At 41.2% G+C, this 16,321-nt stretch overlaps 2 protein-coding genes across 6 annotated transcripts; one reads left to right on the top strand and one right to left on the bottom strand.

Moving 5' to 3' along the window:
- Positions 1 to 8,166: 8,166 nt before the first annotated feature.
- aqp7 (aquaporin 7) lies at positions 8,167 to 14,142 on the top strand. Of its 4 annotated transcripts, none has more exons than XR_004897579.1 (7): positions 9,706 to 9,965; positions 10,340 to 10,466; positions 10,565 to 10,702; positions 10,847 to 10,965; positions 11,111 to 11,328; positions 11,601 to 11,864; positions 11,896 to 14,142. XR_004897579.1 is itself a non-coding variant. In XM_031277351.2 (6 exons), exons 1-6 carry the CDS (start codon positions 8,454 to 8,456, stop codon positions 11,797 to 11,799), a joined length of 939 nt encoding a protein of 312 aa, XP_031133211.1. In that variant the 5' UTR covers positions 8,167 to 8,453; the 3' UTR covers positions 11,800 to 14,142. The 4 variants fall into 4 exon arrangements, 2 of the variants coding, with proteins under 2 accessions (XP_031133211.1, XP_031133202.1); XR_004101157.2 differs by having other exon boundaries at positions 11,601 to 12,132; positions 12,191 to 14,142; XM_031277351.2 differs by lacking the exon at positions 9,706 to 9,965 and adding an exon at positions 8,167 to 8,591 and having other exon boundaries at positions 11,601 to 14,142.
- tpgs2 (tubulin polyglutamylase complex subunit 2) lies at positions 13,247 to 16,296 on the bottom strand. Of its 2 annotated transcripts, XM_036001993.1 has the most exons (8): positions 16,078 to 16,296; positions 15,872 to 15,951; positions 15,701 to 15,788; positions 15,371 to 15,511; positions 15,096 to 15,209; positions 14,790 to 14,953; positions 13,827 to 14,071; positions 13,247 to 13,552 (listed from the first exon to the last, which is right to left on the bottom strand). In XM_036001993.1, the coding sequence occupies exons 1-7, from the start codon at positions 16,169 to 16,171 to the stop codon at positions 13,853 to 13,855; spliced, it is 900 nt and encodes a 299-aa protein (XP_035857886.1). In that variant the 5' UTR covers positions 16,172 to 16,296; the 3' UTR covers positions 13,247 to 13,552; positions 13,827 to 13,852. The 2 variants fall into 2 exon arrangements, with proteins under 2 accessions (XP_035857886.1, XP_031133220.2); XM_031277360.2 differs by having other exon boundaries at positions 13,247 to 14,071.
- Between the last annotated feature and the right edge of the window lie 25 nt (positions 16,297 to 16,321).

Genomic DNA, 16,321 nt, shown 5'->3' with positions numbered 1-16,321 from the left:
ACATTGTAATAGTGAGAAAAGTATCATAGAGAAAAAGGATAAATGAACAGCACTCTTAATTACACAGTTAATTGAAAATGCATTATTACCTCGGCTTAGTTGTACAAAACAAGTCTGCTAAAAGTTTAATGTACAATAAATAGCAAAAGAAAAGTAACTATTACTAACTATTACTGAGGCATTGGGTGGGTGCACATGCCATCGGGGCTCTCCGCACTCCTATTTCTGAAAGAAAGAGAGTCATCAATTTCCATTTGAGCCCCACATAGTTAAATATATATGCACACTAGCATGTAACTGTACTTCATTAATTATCTAGGAGAATACAGATGAATCAACAACAGTCTATTGTTCTTTAGAATTAACGTTAGCATGTACCATAAGTGGCTAGCTAACGTTACAATTTACATGGTAACTTCAGATACATTTATTTTACAATGTGACTCCTCTTTTATGTAATATAACTATGGGACAAAGATATATTTAAAACCTAGTGCAGCTATATCTTACCTCGAATTATGTATGCTAGTTTTCAGCAGCAGTTGCATCTAGATTGCCAGTGAACGTGTGTAACGTAACGAAGAGTGTAAGCAGCGTTGCCAACTCTTAAAAAAAACAAAAAACAGTCAGATACCGCCCAACAGTCTTTGGCAGGGGTTTTCAAACTTTTTGTGTGTGTAGACCACTATTTGTAATCAAAGATTTTCACGGACCACCTCATAATACACATAATAAAATATGTCTGCACACAGTCCTACCTGAATTAATCCGCACCTCTTAATAAATCTACTAGCACTAAAACTATAACTGGCCATCGCATCAGTACAGGCTTGTTAAAAGAAAAGTTTAAAGAAAAGAAAGTTTACTGCACACAACGGCTGCCACATGTTTAATTTATTTATTTACTCAAGCGCCCAGCGGGCATAATCAGGTTCATTTGAACAACAGGCTTATTTCCATAGCAATGAAGTATTAAATCTATACAGTAATAAGAACACTTGGATATAGTCAAAATTTCAAAACCTTTGGCGAATTTAGGGGATTATTAATCTTCAGAGTTTTACAAGTCCTCAAAAAGTAGGCTATGTGAAATTGTCCACTTAACAGCACATCCGCAAAACATTTCAGAAACGCGAGATCAAGAAACTAACTGGAAATTAAAATAATAATAGGCCTTATTCATTAGGGCCCGAGCGCCAGTGGTGGATCTAGAAAATTTTACATCAGATGGCAAGGGGTAGCGAGAAATCTTGGCAGGGTGGCAGGGGAAGACGGTACATGGGAACCCCCATATGTAAACACACTGCTATGCACTACTATGCCCCGCAACACCCTGCTACGCCCTGAACTGCTACAACTATTATTCCTAGTCATAGTTCCATTATCTTTGTTGTTACTACTGTCAAATAATGCTGCTGGCGAATACAGTTTATTTGCTCTTAACTTGGCTTTCTTTATTGTCTCATTGCCAACGTCTCAGTAACATACATCAAATCAATCAAAACATCAATTGGTCACTGGGAAGTACAACTTTATTAACACAAACAATGTCTTGACATCAAATTATCCCTGTCCTTAAGACTATTAGGAATATAACAACAGTATCCTAAACCATAACTTTCCATCCTGTAAGTGCTGATTGTAAGTAACTGTTTCCCTTCTCATTTAACTCATGACCTTTATGACTAACAAGAACTGAACTAAGTTTAACCATATATTTCTTACACTACACATCCATCCTCACCACTGGTTTACACACTCTACCAAACCTGGTCACGGTCAGTCCTTCAGGTGTTACTGTAGGACCTTTATTATTGTCACTCAGTCCTTGTGGTGTTTCTTCTGTTGGCTCTTTGACTGTGTGTCCAATGTCTGTGTTCTCCTTTTCTGCTCCCCTTGGTATCAGTTGTAGATGACCCCTATTCCTTCTCACCTCCCCTCCCCTTGGTGACTTCACCTGGTAGGAGCGTGGAGTGCAGCTGTCTTGAGTGACCACTGCTGGCCCTTTCCACTCCTTTTCCTTGTCCAGTTTTGACAGGACCTGATCCCCTGACAGTAGAAGCGGTAAGTCCCTCACACCATGTCTCCTATTGAAGTAGAACGCCTGTTGTCGTTTTGCCTCCTCATTTCTTCGCCGAATGACTGGCCACTTTGGAATCAGGTTCCTTTTGAGCGACGGTAGTGTAGTCCGGATCTTGCGACCCATGAGCATTTCTGCAGGGCTCACTCCTGTAGAGCTTGTGGGTGTGGCCCTGTAGCACTTTATAGCCAATAATGAATCTTCCTGCTTGAGGATGCGTTTGGCTGTCTGGACAGCGCGCTCCACATGCCCATTTCCTTGTGGGTTGTGCGGACTGTGTGCGGACTGTGTGCAAAAGTGCAAAAGTCTCTCCAGGCCTCACTAGTGTATTGGGGCCCGTTGTCACTGACTATCTGTTCAGGGATGCCAAATCTCGCGAATGTAACTTTCATTGACCTCACCACCTGGTCTGTTGTGGTTGACGTCAAATGTAAGATTTCTAGGTGACGTGAGTAGTAATCTGATATCACTATGTATTGTTTTCCTTTATACTCACAGATGTCGGTGGCTATCTTCTGCCACGGTCTCGCCGGCAGAGGAGTTGGTTGTAGCGGCTCTTTGCGCTGTGTGTCTGTTTGTCTGGCAGAAGCGGCATGTGTCCACTTTGTGCTTGATATCCGCTGATATCCTTGGCCACCACACTGTTTCCTGTGCACGTTCTCTGCATTTTGACACGCTTTGGTGTGCCTCATGTATGCGGTCTAATATTTCTTGTCTCATGGACTGTGGAATAACGATGCGACAACCTATTGCGATGAGGCCGTCACACACCGACAAGGAGTCTTTCATTATGTAATAGTCTTTGACACTGTCTGTGATGCTACTCACATGCTTGGGCCATCCATCTCTGATCAGCTTCTGAACCTTTTGGAGCAGCTCATCCTCTTGTGTGGCTGTCTTGATCATGTCCAGCTTGTGTTGTGAAATAGGCCAGCTGTGAGCCACTGCATTCACATGGCGATGATCGCCTCCGTTGTGTTGTCTCTGTCTTTGATGGGGCTGCGTGACAGGGCGTCTGCGATGACCAGCGTCTTTCCCGGTGCATATTCAGCTTTTGCGTTAAATCGCATGAGCCGCATAAAGAGTCTTTGACACCTCACTGGTACTGCATCTAAATCTTTACTATTTATCAGTGGTACCAGTGGCTTCTGATCTGTGATCAGTCTGAATTTCTCCATACCTACCGGGTATTTCTCAAACCTTTCACAAGCCCATACTCCTGCTAAACATTCCTTTTCAATTTGCGCATACCTGGTTTCTGCGTCTGACAATCTTCTTGAGCAGTAGGCAACTGGCTTTCAGCTTTCATCATTCAGTTGCAGCAGAACGCATCCTAGCCCAAAACTGCTTGCATCTGCTGAAACAGCCGTCTGTCTTTGTGGGTCATAGTGAGCCAGGACGGGTGATGTAATGAGGGCTTCTTTCAGCTGCTGGTCCCAGGTCTAGGTGGTCCTTTCTTTCAGAAGGTCATACAGAGGGCCCGCTGCCATTGCCATGTCTGGTATGTATTTGCTCATATAGTTTATCATGCCTAATGCACGCTTTAACTCATGCACATTGGCGGGCTCTTGTAGCTCACTATTGGCGCTCACTTTGTCTGGATCGGCTCTTACCCCATTGGCGTCCACTATGTGGCCCAGAAATCGCAGCTCTGGTTGTCTGTATACACACCTTTCCTTGTTGAGCTTAAGGCCTGCCTTCTCCATTTTCTCCAGTGTGTCCTGTAGGTGTAAGTGACGTGAAGACCGTAGATCCCGCTAGCTTAGCTAGTGTCTCATCTGTTGTGGGCAGTTGCTATCTCTCTCTTTTTATGTTCTCATTCAGTTTTTGAAGCCCCACGCAGATTATGATAGTACCTGTAGGTTTCATAACTGGCACCATTGATGCGCACCAGTCAGTTGGTTGGGTCATTTTTACGATCACGCCCTGTTCCTCCATTCGCTGTAGCTCCGCTTGGACTTTGGGAAGAAGTGGCAGAGGGACTCTTCTGGCGGTGTGTACAGCGTATAGGACAGCCCCCTCTCTTAGGTGGATCTTCACCGGGTCGGTTTTGAGCACCCCCTGGATTCCTACTGCTGTCCTAATCTGCTGTATTCTCTTCACCATCCCCATCTCTACCGCTGTCTCCCTGTCTAGCAGGTTGCTTACTGTAGGCCCTCTTGCTACGTATATGTTAAAGATGTATTTCTTGTTTTTATGAAGTGCGCTAGCAGTGAACTGGCCCATTATGTCCAGTGTCCCGCCCGGGCTATCTAAAGGTCTGTCGGGCGCCTCAAGCTTTCTTTCAGGGTTAAGAGCTCTAAATGTTTTCACGTTCATTACAGTGACATCTGCTCCTGTGTCGATTCTAAATCTGACTGGTGTGTGTCCTATATGAATCTGTTCAGTCCACTGTTCAACACTACTTTACTTTGTTTTACTTACTGCACCTAGGTAGAAGCTTTCCTCTTCTTCCTTGTTGTGAGTGACTTCCCTCACTAACTTAGAAAAACAGTTTCTCTCCCAATGGCCTTTTTTCCCACATTTTCTGCATTCCGACTCTAATGCTGGGCATTTGGTTGGGATTTTGTGTTTTTCTTTCCCGCATTGAAAACCCCTGAGTAGTGCTGTCCAACGCTCCCCTCTTTCATCTGCAGTTTTTTCCATCCTTTCTTTATCGAGTGCCTGTGTTTCACTTCTTAAACGGTGAGCTGTGCTTGCTGCTCTTGTTGTGTTATCTGTTGTGCTATTTCTTCCGCTTGCCTCACCATTATCACTGCTTTTTCTAGAGTGAGGTCAGACATTAATTGCATTCGTCTGGACAGTTCTTTGTCATGGATTCCCACAACCAGTCTATCTCTAATGTGTTCGTTTTTCTTTTCGCCAAAGTCACAGTTTTCACTCAATTCATGCAGGGCCCGTATGAACATCTCCACCATTTCGCCTGGCTTCTATTGTCTCTGGTGGAAACACGGCCTATTGTGTATTGTGTTCCTCTTCGGTACGAAATATTCATCAAACTTCGCGAGCACCGTTTCATAATGGTTCTCGTCTTCCTCCTCCGTGAAGACAAATGTTTTGAATATATTTTCGGCTTCATTGCCCATAGCATAGATGAGTGTGCTAACCTGAACGTCACCGTCTTCATAGCTTAATTTTGTTGCCAACCTGAATCGTGTGATCCTCTGTCTCCACGCAGGCCATTGTGGTGCCTTAAATAGTAATGCTGTGATGCTGTATGAAGAGGAATCCGCCGACACTGTTCTTGATTATAAAAAGGTTTATTACAAGCAAAGATTCAGCATCAATTTTACAAACTCCTGCAGAGAGCTTGGAGAACGACCAACCCAATCTGGCACAACTCCAAAAAAGGTCTCTTCTGTCTTGGGGGGACCTCTACTCATGTTAACAATTTCCAGATGTTCTCAGTGAATGTAGGGTAAAGTTCATGGGACTCCCTTATAACAAACCTTTAGGACAAAGTTTATAGAAAGTTATAGAATGGTCATATACTACACCATTCACCCGGCTTTCCAAAGTTGAAGTTCTCCGGTGGTTTAAACTTTGCCATCACGTCGGTTCTGTTTTAGAACACTTCTGACACCATGTCAAATAATGCTGCTGGCGAATACAGTTTATTTGCTCTTAACTTGGCTTTCTTTATTGTCTCATTGCCAATGTGTCAAGACATTGTTTGTGTTAATAAAGTTGTACTTCCCAGTGACCAATCAGAGAGCGTGCTGCTAGGCAGACACGTATCATAACAGGAAGAGTTCTGAAAGAGAGGGAGAAAATCGTTTTGATGTATGTTACTGAGACGTTGGCAATGAGACAATAAAGAAAGCCAAGTTAAGAGCAAATAAACTGTATTCGCCAGCAGCATTATTTGACAACTATAATTGCCACCGTTCATCATACCAACTGGTATAATTATTATGAATCTTAATTCTCTTTATCTGTATATCTGTATCCGTCTCTGTGTCCCACCTGGCAGCAGCAGATGGCTGCCCACCAAGAGCCTGGGTCTGAGGAGAAAATGTTGGTAACATTATGAAGTCTATGTTGGCTTGGCTAGTGTTCCTCTGTTCTATACAGACCACTTCTCAATAACCTTTTTTGAACTCTTTGCATGGCCCAAACCACAGTTTGATGCGATGGATTGTTTTTACCCATCCGGGCAGATGCTCTGTCAGCATCAGACTCTTGAATGTTGTGCTGTACCACTGTATAGATTACTGCAAGGTGATGTATGTATGTATGTATGTATGTAAAGCTGTTCGTGCCTCGAAAAAGAACCAAGTGTGGTTATTTTTCAGGTGCTTAGACGGACTAGAAGTTGTTTGTGTTGTTACAAAAACCAGATCCAGTTGTGTTCAAGATAATCTTGAAGCTCTGTGACTGGGAATTGAACCTGGATGGGTGTTGTTGGGCGAGCCCTTTTTAAACTGCATGACACAGTTCCCCTGCAATAATAATCATTATAAGTCATAATTCTGACTCAACTAGATCTTGTATTTCTCAATCTGATACATTTGACCTTCTTTGTGTTTGACTCATGCCCGATTTTTATCTACCACAGCTTTTTTATTTTATTTAAATGCAAGTAAAACTGTAAGAGGTAAGAGATGAACAGACATACATTTAGGGAGGAGTGAGGGAGGAGCCATAGACTCTATGGCTCCTCCCTCACCCCTCCCTCTCCTCTAATCGTTACATTCGCAACCAGGATGGCTACGCCCATAAACGCAAACTCGACAACTCTCAAATTATTGATTTTTATTAAAATGAGAGATTGTATTAGGACTTGTGTTCAAAATAAACATTTTCAAACCCTTTATGGTTGCAACTATTTATTTTTAACACAGAGTGTTCATCTTCTTCTTCTTCTTCTTCTTCTTCTTCTTCTTCTTCTTCTTATTATTATTATTATTAATAGCCTAATAATTAAATCAATATTATGGCTTTTATTAAAATGGGGGAGGCCCCAGTGACTTGATGTTCTCTGAAGGGAGGCTCCCTGTCTTACACTAAGAAAACCCCTGACTTAGCTGATGTTATATATATATATATATATATATATATATATATATATATATTTTACATTGTGATAATTGAATAATTTCTACTTGCATTACTACAGTAGAAAAAAAGGAAAATATTAATAATACTTCAATTAGGTCTGTATGTCTGATGAAACTAGTGATTTTATGGTTTATAGACTTGCTATCATATTAAATTTAGATTTATGCCACAGCTATTAATCCTTGAAAGCGGCAACCATTGCAAGAACAACAAAACAAATAGAACGTATTTCTAGATTTATGATTTCTCCATGAGTTTATTCATGAAGTTTATATCCACGAACCGCAAAAGAGAAAACACAACATTAAAAGATAAAAAAATAAAAATAAAAAAAACAGTAGTAGAAAAACCCAGTATTTGGTGAGAATCAAACCGGAAAAGGCAGCTCTGTATTGGACAATGACTTTGTCACTGATTGAACACTGTCTGTCAGTCTTTCTCTTTTGCTGTTGTGTTTTCTTGTTAGTTCTGTTGTCTCTTTTGCTTTTGTGTTTTCTGAAAAGTTGTGTTTTGTGAATTGTTCTTTTGTTTTCTCTTTTGTTGTTGTGTTTTCTCCTTTTGTTCTTTGCCCTTCAGGGCCACCGTACAGAAGGACAAACAAGTGATGGGCGGGATGAGATGGGTCCTTAAATGCAGAATGCCTTCCACAAGCAACAGGAGGAGCTATATATGTCTTCCAGGGCCGACAGATGTGTGTTGGTGATCTTTGGGGCTGTGTTGATGTGTGGTGCCTTTTTGTCAGCTGCAGAACTGTTGCCATACCACATAGGATCCCATGTGTCAGGACACTCCCAATGTTGCACTGTTTAATAGAAACAGGCAACTGTTGTTGCACGTTGATTTTTCTGAGTGTTCTGAGTGTCCTGAGGCTCAACAAGAAGAAACAGCTGAATTGAATATTATGTATCATACCTATTTTTTGTCAATAATTGGGGGTAATTAACATTTCTTCTCATTTAGCGCAGCAGATAGGCTAAAAGTCTTTCCCTTTTCGGTATCCTCAGACAATGCAAAGCTATTGGGGGATGGGTCTGACTGTGTGTGTTTGAACATATCCGGGAGGAGGGGGCTGGGTTAAGGCTATAAATAGTGGACAAATCCCAAAGAGAGGGAGACAGTAGAGTTGAAAAGAAGAGACGTTAGAGGAGGAAACAGAAAATTGTCAGAAAGAGACTTGTTTGTGGGAAACTGTGTGACATGTGAGGAGGCACCACATAGATTCTTCAAGGGAGACCTTATCTTTATTTTTGCTAAATTAGAGAATAAACTCTACCAAAAGAATAGGGGGTAAAGAAGAGAAGAAGAAGAAGAAATGAAGGACTTGGTGCAGTCAGTAGAACTAGGGGTCTCTCAGCGAAAAAGACTCAAATTATCTCAACCCAAAGTTTGGCTAAAGAATGAACTTGTTCGTGTGGGACTTGCTGAATCCCTTTGCACATATGTCATGATGGTAAGAAAAGCTTGTTGTAATAATGTGCGATTTTAAACTGCCAAAAAAGTCTTGTATCATTCTGGTGACAATTTCACTTTCCATGAGCTCTTCTCTTTCTTTTGAACATTGTGGCATGCTTATCAACAATCATGTGCCATTAATTATTAATGTAATTCTCTTGACCCTGATAACATTCCCCCTTTCCCACAAACACACAAAAGCACATTTCAGTCACATGGCAGGGGTCGTGGGTGGGGATTGGTGGGTTCAAGGGGGTGAACCAGGAAATCTAGTGTTACCAGAGGAATGGTCGGGCAGTGGGCCACCTGAGAGGGTTGCAAAAGTCACATGTTATGTGTCAGCTGTTACAATATATCCTATACATAGAACTTTACTTGGACAAACTCTCTCTGAACCTAAATACACATGACTCGTAGGAGGAACCACATTTCCTGTTTCCTGAATGAATATTTTTCAGTGTCAGCTTATTTTCACTGGAACCACAGTCTCTTTTACTGAGTTAGAAGTTAAATGAAAGAGTTCAGTTCAGCTTATTTTACCATTACAGTGCCATAGTTAAACATTTCTAAACAAAACAGTCATTCTTCACTTACACTCTGGCTGCCTGTCACGCTGACCTAATTGGCACATCATTCATCATTAGGACCCGAGCACCGACAGGTGGACCTGAAGGAATTGTTATTTTACACAATGAATCTCATTTTTGAGGGACTTAAGGTGCTAGAAAAATTTGCACACACATCTGAACTGGTACATTTTTAAAATACTTTTTATAGCTCTTACTTTTTGATGTGGCATAATGACTCAATAGCGCCCCCCTAAATGAAAGCCCTCAACTTTAAATTTGACATAGATGAATGAAAATTGGTAGGCATATGTAACATCTCCAGACATACAAAAAGCCTCTTGGAGGTATCCTAAATCCAACAAGAAGTCAGACATATTGAATTAAATGTGCATTTTTTTCCAGATCCAGCTGTACTTTAATGAACTCCACCTACAGATTGAACCTGATTAACTTAATTTTTTATCTGTGCAATCTAAAGACCTTACAGATGAGTCAGATGAGACAGATCATTGCAGTAGATAGTGCTTTTTTCATTGGTGATGGTTTGCCCCACCCCCTATCTACCACATAGATTCTTCAAGGGAGACCTTATCTTTATTTTTGCTAAATTAGAGAATAAACTCTACTAAAAGAATAGGGGGTAAAGAAGAGAATAAGAAGAAGAAATGAAGGACTTGGTGCAGTCGGTAGAACTAGGGGTCTCTCAGCGAAAAAGACTCAAAGTATCTCAACCCAAAGTTTGGCTAAAGAATGAACTTGTTCGTGTGGGACTTGCTGAATCCCTTTGCACATATGTCATGATGGTAAGAAAAGCTAACATTAGCCCCTATACATTAGCCACGCTCCCCTTCATAACTCATGAACCAGGAGATGGTACAACATTTGCAAAACACCATTTCCATGCCAAACACTCCACGCAGGAAATAAAGTCTAAAACTTGTCTGCACAGTGTCATACGGTCGCGCAAATGCATGGCCGCGTCGACTGGAGTGCGGAAAGGTGCAAGGGCCTGTCCTCCATTGCCGCTTGCAGCTTTCATTTGTTTTGCTACCTTACCTATCCTGTTTGCTGGATTGCTTTTCCTAAATTAGATTGTCTGGACGTTATCCCCTGTAATCCCGCTTTTCTTTAACTGTCTATGACTTTTCCTGTGCACAATTACTTATCTTGTGTCCAGGTGCTTGGCCTGGGGTCTGTGGCCCAGGTAGTGACAGGACAGGGAGTGTTCGGAGAGTACCTCAGCATCAACCTGGGTTTTGGCCTGGGTGTTGCTATGGGGGTTCACGTTGGAGGGAAGGTCTCAGGTATGAGGGCTAACCCTTGTAAACCCTACTATCGAGAATAATTAAAAGTCATCACAAATCACTATCATCTGATTGCTCATGTTTTATTGCTCCATCAGGGGCTCATATGAATGCAGCAGTGTCATTCACAATGTGCACGTTTGGCCGCCTGGGGTGGAAGATGCTGCCTCTCTATGTTTTTGCGCAGCTATTGGGGTCATTTCTGGCGGCAGGGACAATTTATGCTGTCTATTATGGTGAGGGCACACTGCATATTTGGCACTCAATGCCTATATTCTTATAGAATCGTTTACATTTACTTCTCCTTCTCATGTCATTTTATGTATTTCTATTGGCAGTCATACATCTATCTGTTTGGTCAATATTGTTTCCATATGCAGAAGCCATATATGACTATTGTGGAGGAAACCTGACTGTAACAGGTGTAAAGGCCACAGCTGGTATTTTTGCCACCTATCCTGCGCCGTACCTCTCCTTGCTGGCTGGATTCATTGATCAGGTAGCCATGAAACTGGATTAAAGGATTACAGCTACAATCACTATTTGTCACTATCATCTGATACATTCTGCACTGACCATTTCCTTTGTTGTATTGTTTTACACACATCTATCTATGTGATGTTTGTTTTGTGTCTCTGTGCTAGGTGTTTGGCACAGCTATGCTGCTGCTGTGCTTGATGGCTCTGTCTGACCAGAAGAACAAACCGGCTGCAGCGGGCAGCGAGCCTGTCGCAGTGGGTCTCCTGGTGCTGCTCATTGGCATTTCTCTGGGAAGCAACAGCGGCTATGCTATCAACCCCACCAGAGACATCGCACCCAGAGTCTTTACTGCCATAGCAGGCTGGGGTGCTGACGTGTTCAGGTACACAGGGAGGATGTATTGGCTTTTAGGGAGGAGGATTTGCTGTAGCTTATGTTACTTTAACTAGGGGTCAGTCGAGGGCAAAACATCTCTCTTAATCATTAAATGACCCGTGTAGTTTGTCCACACACATTAAGAGGGTTTTAGTAGCTGTTTCTAACAATGCAAATGAAAAAAAATCTTTATTTAAATTTTGTTAGTTTTTATCTACTCCTGTAATTGTTTTCATCAGTTCACAGTTATCTGTCTTCTAACGTCTTCTATCTGTGCAGGTCTGGAAATGGGTGGTGGTGGGTGCCTCTAGTTGCCCCCCCCATTGGAGGAGTATTGGGTGCGGGGCTATACAGGGTCTTGGTGGAAATGCACCACCCTTCCCTCTCTGAACAGGATGGGGGGCTGGTGGAGGAATTTGAGGAGGAGACTACCCCTCTGGAGAAACAGGGAAACATCTGTGCTAATATATGTGTCTGAGGCCCCCAACTAGCCTGTAAAGCTATGTGGATATCTGTATGCGGTTGAAACATTCCATGATGACATGGGTTAAAAAATAGCCCAAAAACAAATTGCTTAGATGGACAGAAGGACTTTCACAATAAGAGAGACTGGCTCAAATAAGGTTTTAAATATCTCTCAAGCAATTTTGAAATTAGTCTGTTTATTACTGTCATCATCAACCTTAGTTACTCAACTACAGTTTATGTACTTGTCAGTGACTGCAAAACATAATTAAAAAAATACCAACACGATAATTTATAAAATACATAAGATATTTTAAACTGTGACGCTTACATCTAGGGCTTATTGGTCCTATCCATGCTAGTTAAACTAACTACATAAGGGAAAAGAGGTTGAAAAATAAGAGCCATTTCTATGCATTGAAGATGTCATAGCTTATATTTCATGTTTATATTATTGAGGTAATAACAGCTGATGTACTTGGAAGACACCATAAATACCATTCATTATAACAATCAACATGAGACCACTTACACGAGCTTGGAAACTACAGTGTATGTAAAGAAAAGCAAACAGCCCCCATTAATTGCACTTTAATAAACATGCATGTTTTGGAAAATAAAATAGAAACAGTAGGAGTTGGCTTTTCACAGCTTTGAAAGAGCAGCAGCACTACCAAAGATAATATACACATTCATCTTTTCAACAATCCAGTTCACAGCAGCCTAAAGCTAAAAAGTGTAAATGTGTCTTGATAAACTGTGTAGAAATTCCAAAGTACTTCAATCAAAAAGTTAACATGTCTATTAAATCTGCTCAGCTGTATACTTTTGGTATCAAGAGCCCTAAATGTATAAAGCTAGCACATTTTTATCTGTGAAATGCTGAAATATAACCTGATCACCGTCATCAGAACAGATGTCATTAGACAAAGAATCATAGGCCTAAACTCTAGCACATTTTTACGTTTGTGAAGTTTACAGAGGGACAATGCATCAGTGAGGCACTGCAGCAATGCAATGACCAGTGAGTAACTTAGATCACTGAAGCCTAGCTTGATGGTTATTTTCAGTCTTTGATAATGTAACATGTTACATTTCAAGGTTCAGATTTGATTGCACTCTGAAGTCATGGAACGTTTGAAACTGAAGCTCTGGAGGTGTCAGATACAGCTCTTTCCACTGATGCTCAGTATTGGCTCGAACATTTTCAGTGTCACTCGTTTTCAATTGTGATCAATTGCTTTCTGTGATCATTTGTTCATCATTGAGTTTCAAAGTGTCCAACTAAAACCGACAGTATTATTTTCATTCTTCCAGTTTCCTTTCCACATAAACGTGTTATTTAGCCATTTCCAGACTTCTTTTCAAATGGTATACATTATATTATTGTTGTATGATACATTAGAATTTTAATATTTACAACAGCAAAACAAGCCTAGTGATAATAACTACAAATAAAAACTGTGTCCCTTAGGATTATTTGTCATGCGGCAGAAGCACATAATCATATTTTATGAATTGGCTGCTTTTAGTTATTTTTACCACTAAGTGTCACTAGTTAACACTGTTATATGAGGCTTTGAATAATTAATCTATTGGTGATGCAGTTTGCTGGAAAGCGTCAGTGTTTCAGACAGCCTCATTTCTCCACCACTAACACATAGCAGTGAAAGGTAAACACAAAAATGATGATTAGCATAATGTCTCTTGTGTTTTGAAATATATGACAGGCCAAAATAGTGTCATTTTACAGGTTGGGGGAAAAATTGCTCTTACTGCGTGAAACCTCTAACACATAAACAAGGTTAAAAAAAGCACCTTTTTACATGCCATATTGCCTCCAACAGCTGGTTACCACTTTATCCCTGTGTTGAGCTGAGGGAAACAGTGGCTATGTATCTATTTAGACATGCAGCATTTCAAACTTAGTTTCACACCATATGCTCTAATGGAGCGTAGAGCTGCTAACACACCAAATCCAGCCAATGATGGAATTGCTAGCTGCTCTAAGCTTGGTTGTATAGACAGTAAAGTTGGTTGAAATGTTTCCTTGGGTGGAAACATTCTCACCGCTTTCCCCCACTGTGTCTTCCTGTGCTGCCTTGGCTCTTTGCAGTGCTCCCTAAACTGCACTGTGTGGACTGCTTCTTCTTGGGGATGGGTGTCTTGGCTTTGCCTTTGAAGGCCTTTGTAGGATCCAGCTTGTTGAGATGGGAATCTCCAGCAGGATCAGCCAAGCTGAGTTCACTGCTGAAAGTCAGTGGCTGGTACAGCGATGCCCACTGCTATAGAGGGAACAATAGGAAGATAGTTTACAATGCTGTTTATAGTTATGTATTCTAAAAAAACACACACACACACACACACACACACACACACACACACACACACACACACACACACACACACACACACACACACACACACACACACACACACACACACACACACACACACACACACACACACACACACACACACACACACACACACACACACACACACTAACCTGTGCAATGTCCTTTAGGAACTGAGTGTTACAGTGGGGAAACTACAAAGAAGCTGAAAAAAAACCCCCACTACTTCCAGCACTGCAATCTGCATTCCCAGGAACATTTGGCATACAATGAATAGAAGTAAACTGTAGGTGAAAACAGTAGTTGAGGGCTAAAAGGACTAGTCTGCAAATGTCCCATTTCAGATGTTGAGGTAAAACACTTTTATGCTTTGTGTCTTAAAACTGTGAGTGTTGTGTCATCTTGTTAACGTGTTAAATCAGCAAACATTGTAGTATACTGTGAACCAAATATAATTAATAAAATGTATTTTATACACCTGCAATGACTTCAAGTGTTGTTAATATTACATTAAGTCTACAACACAATTGAAAACCGACTAATAAACATGGTTTGGTTTTTCAATTCAATTCTGAAAGACTGAAAAACAAATACAATGTAGAATATTAAACCACAACACATGGTCTTAGAAAGAGTGATTAGACACCTTGGCCTGGGGGCTAGGGCCATATGGGGTGAAGGCATACTGCCACTCAGGCAGACCCAGGTAGGTGATCATCAGTCGGTAGTAGGAGGTGAAGGTTGCTGTCAGTAAATGCCAACACAGCGAGCGGTCAAGGAACCAAATTTCACTCTGCTGGGCTACCACACCTGGAAAATACAAAGACTAACAACTAAACAACATATATTTTAACAGATATTGTATTTTCCTCAAAATATATATTTTTTTTTATTTAAACATTGTTTTCAGAGAAATCATAAATGTCACAATTTGCAAATACAAACAAAACACCTGGAGTGCAGTTTTTGTAGACTAGACACACTTTGCCGTTCCCACCACAGGAATCCAGCTCGAAGATGCGGCAACGGGAATCAAAATGGGGCGCAGCGGGAGCATGCCCTGTCCCTGGCAGATAGGATTAATGAGTCTTGAATAAATATTAACTTTCCAATCAACATCTCAGTCATTAGCCTGCTTTCTGCACAATTGAGCACACAAAAATACTTCAAACTTGACATGCTGTAATTGTTGAGTTGAGCCCACATGATCTGACAGGTGAGGTTTACCACTTTCTGTGTTGTTCTCCTCCCAGTCCAGGTCAGCCAGTGATGGTGCATTGGGTAGAGAGAATAATGATACTGGTTGGAGGAGTGGGCACAGCCTAGCCACACTGTTAATCATCATCAATCCTAGGGGAACACACTCACCTAAAAAGGCACACACCCACACAGTTATGATTGTATCACAGAGCTGAAAAACCTTCACACAAATCTTGCTCAAGACTTTTTCATTTCCCTGTATCATGTAATCTTAATAGTAGCATTTCATTTCAATAAATTAAGACTTTTGTGAGAGTGGTATTACAGGCAGAACATAAAACTAATGAGGTCACCTACTGTCTAGTTTAACGCTCCAGGTTAGTGTAAATCCATCCGTTGTCAGATAGAAATCTCGCAGGTCCTCTGGCAAAATACAAGTGTTTTTCTGAGGAAGAAATACAGCAGGCTCATATAACAATGTATAACCACACCAAATGTTGATGTCTTTAAAAGGAGTCCAATTTTCACCTGTTCCCATGACAGCAGGCTCCTCTTCTCTGCAGGCTCCCTCTCTACAAAACGCACATCGACCACACCAGGCATGTTCTCTGGCGCAACAGGGACACATTCATGAAATGTATTAACTGCCCAGAAAGACATCACTCTATTTGCTGCTAGCTAAACTGAACATTAACGTAAGTAGCTAGTTTAAGAGCAAAAACAATGATACACACCGAGTATTCGAGTGATGCCAAGCGTCAGTCTCTCAGCAACACCTTTAAATATCAAGCTTTCTTTTGTCTCTTCCATTTGGAAGATCGTCTTCATAAATTTGCAGAAACCCCTGTAAAGTATCCCCTGCAGCTATTTGCCATGTATCGTCACCTCTCTCCAAATAACTCAGCTGGTAACACACCAACACCGGAAACGACAAATGCAGCTTTGGCAAATTGACACATGTTTAAGCCAATAGAAACC

Source organism: Sander lucioperca, chromosome 6, assembly GCF_008315115.2.
Source record: "Sander lucioperca isolate FBNREF2018 chromosome 6, SLUC_FBN_1.2, whole genome shotgun sequence".
In the NCBI taxonomy this organism is placed as follows: domain Eukaryota; kingdom Metazoa; phylum Chordata; class Actinopteri; order Perciformes; family Percidae; genus Sander; species Sander lucioperca.
The sequence above is the reverse complement of the archived record's forward strand: the minus strand, read 5'-3'. Positions and strand labels throughout refer to the sequence as shown.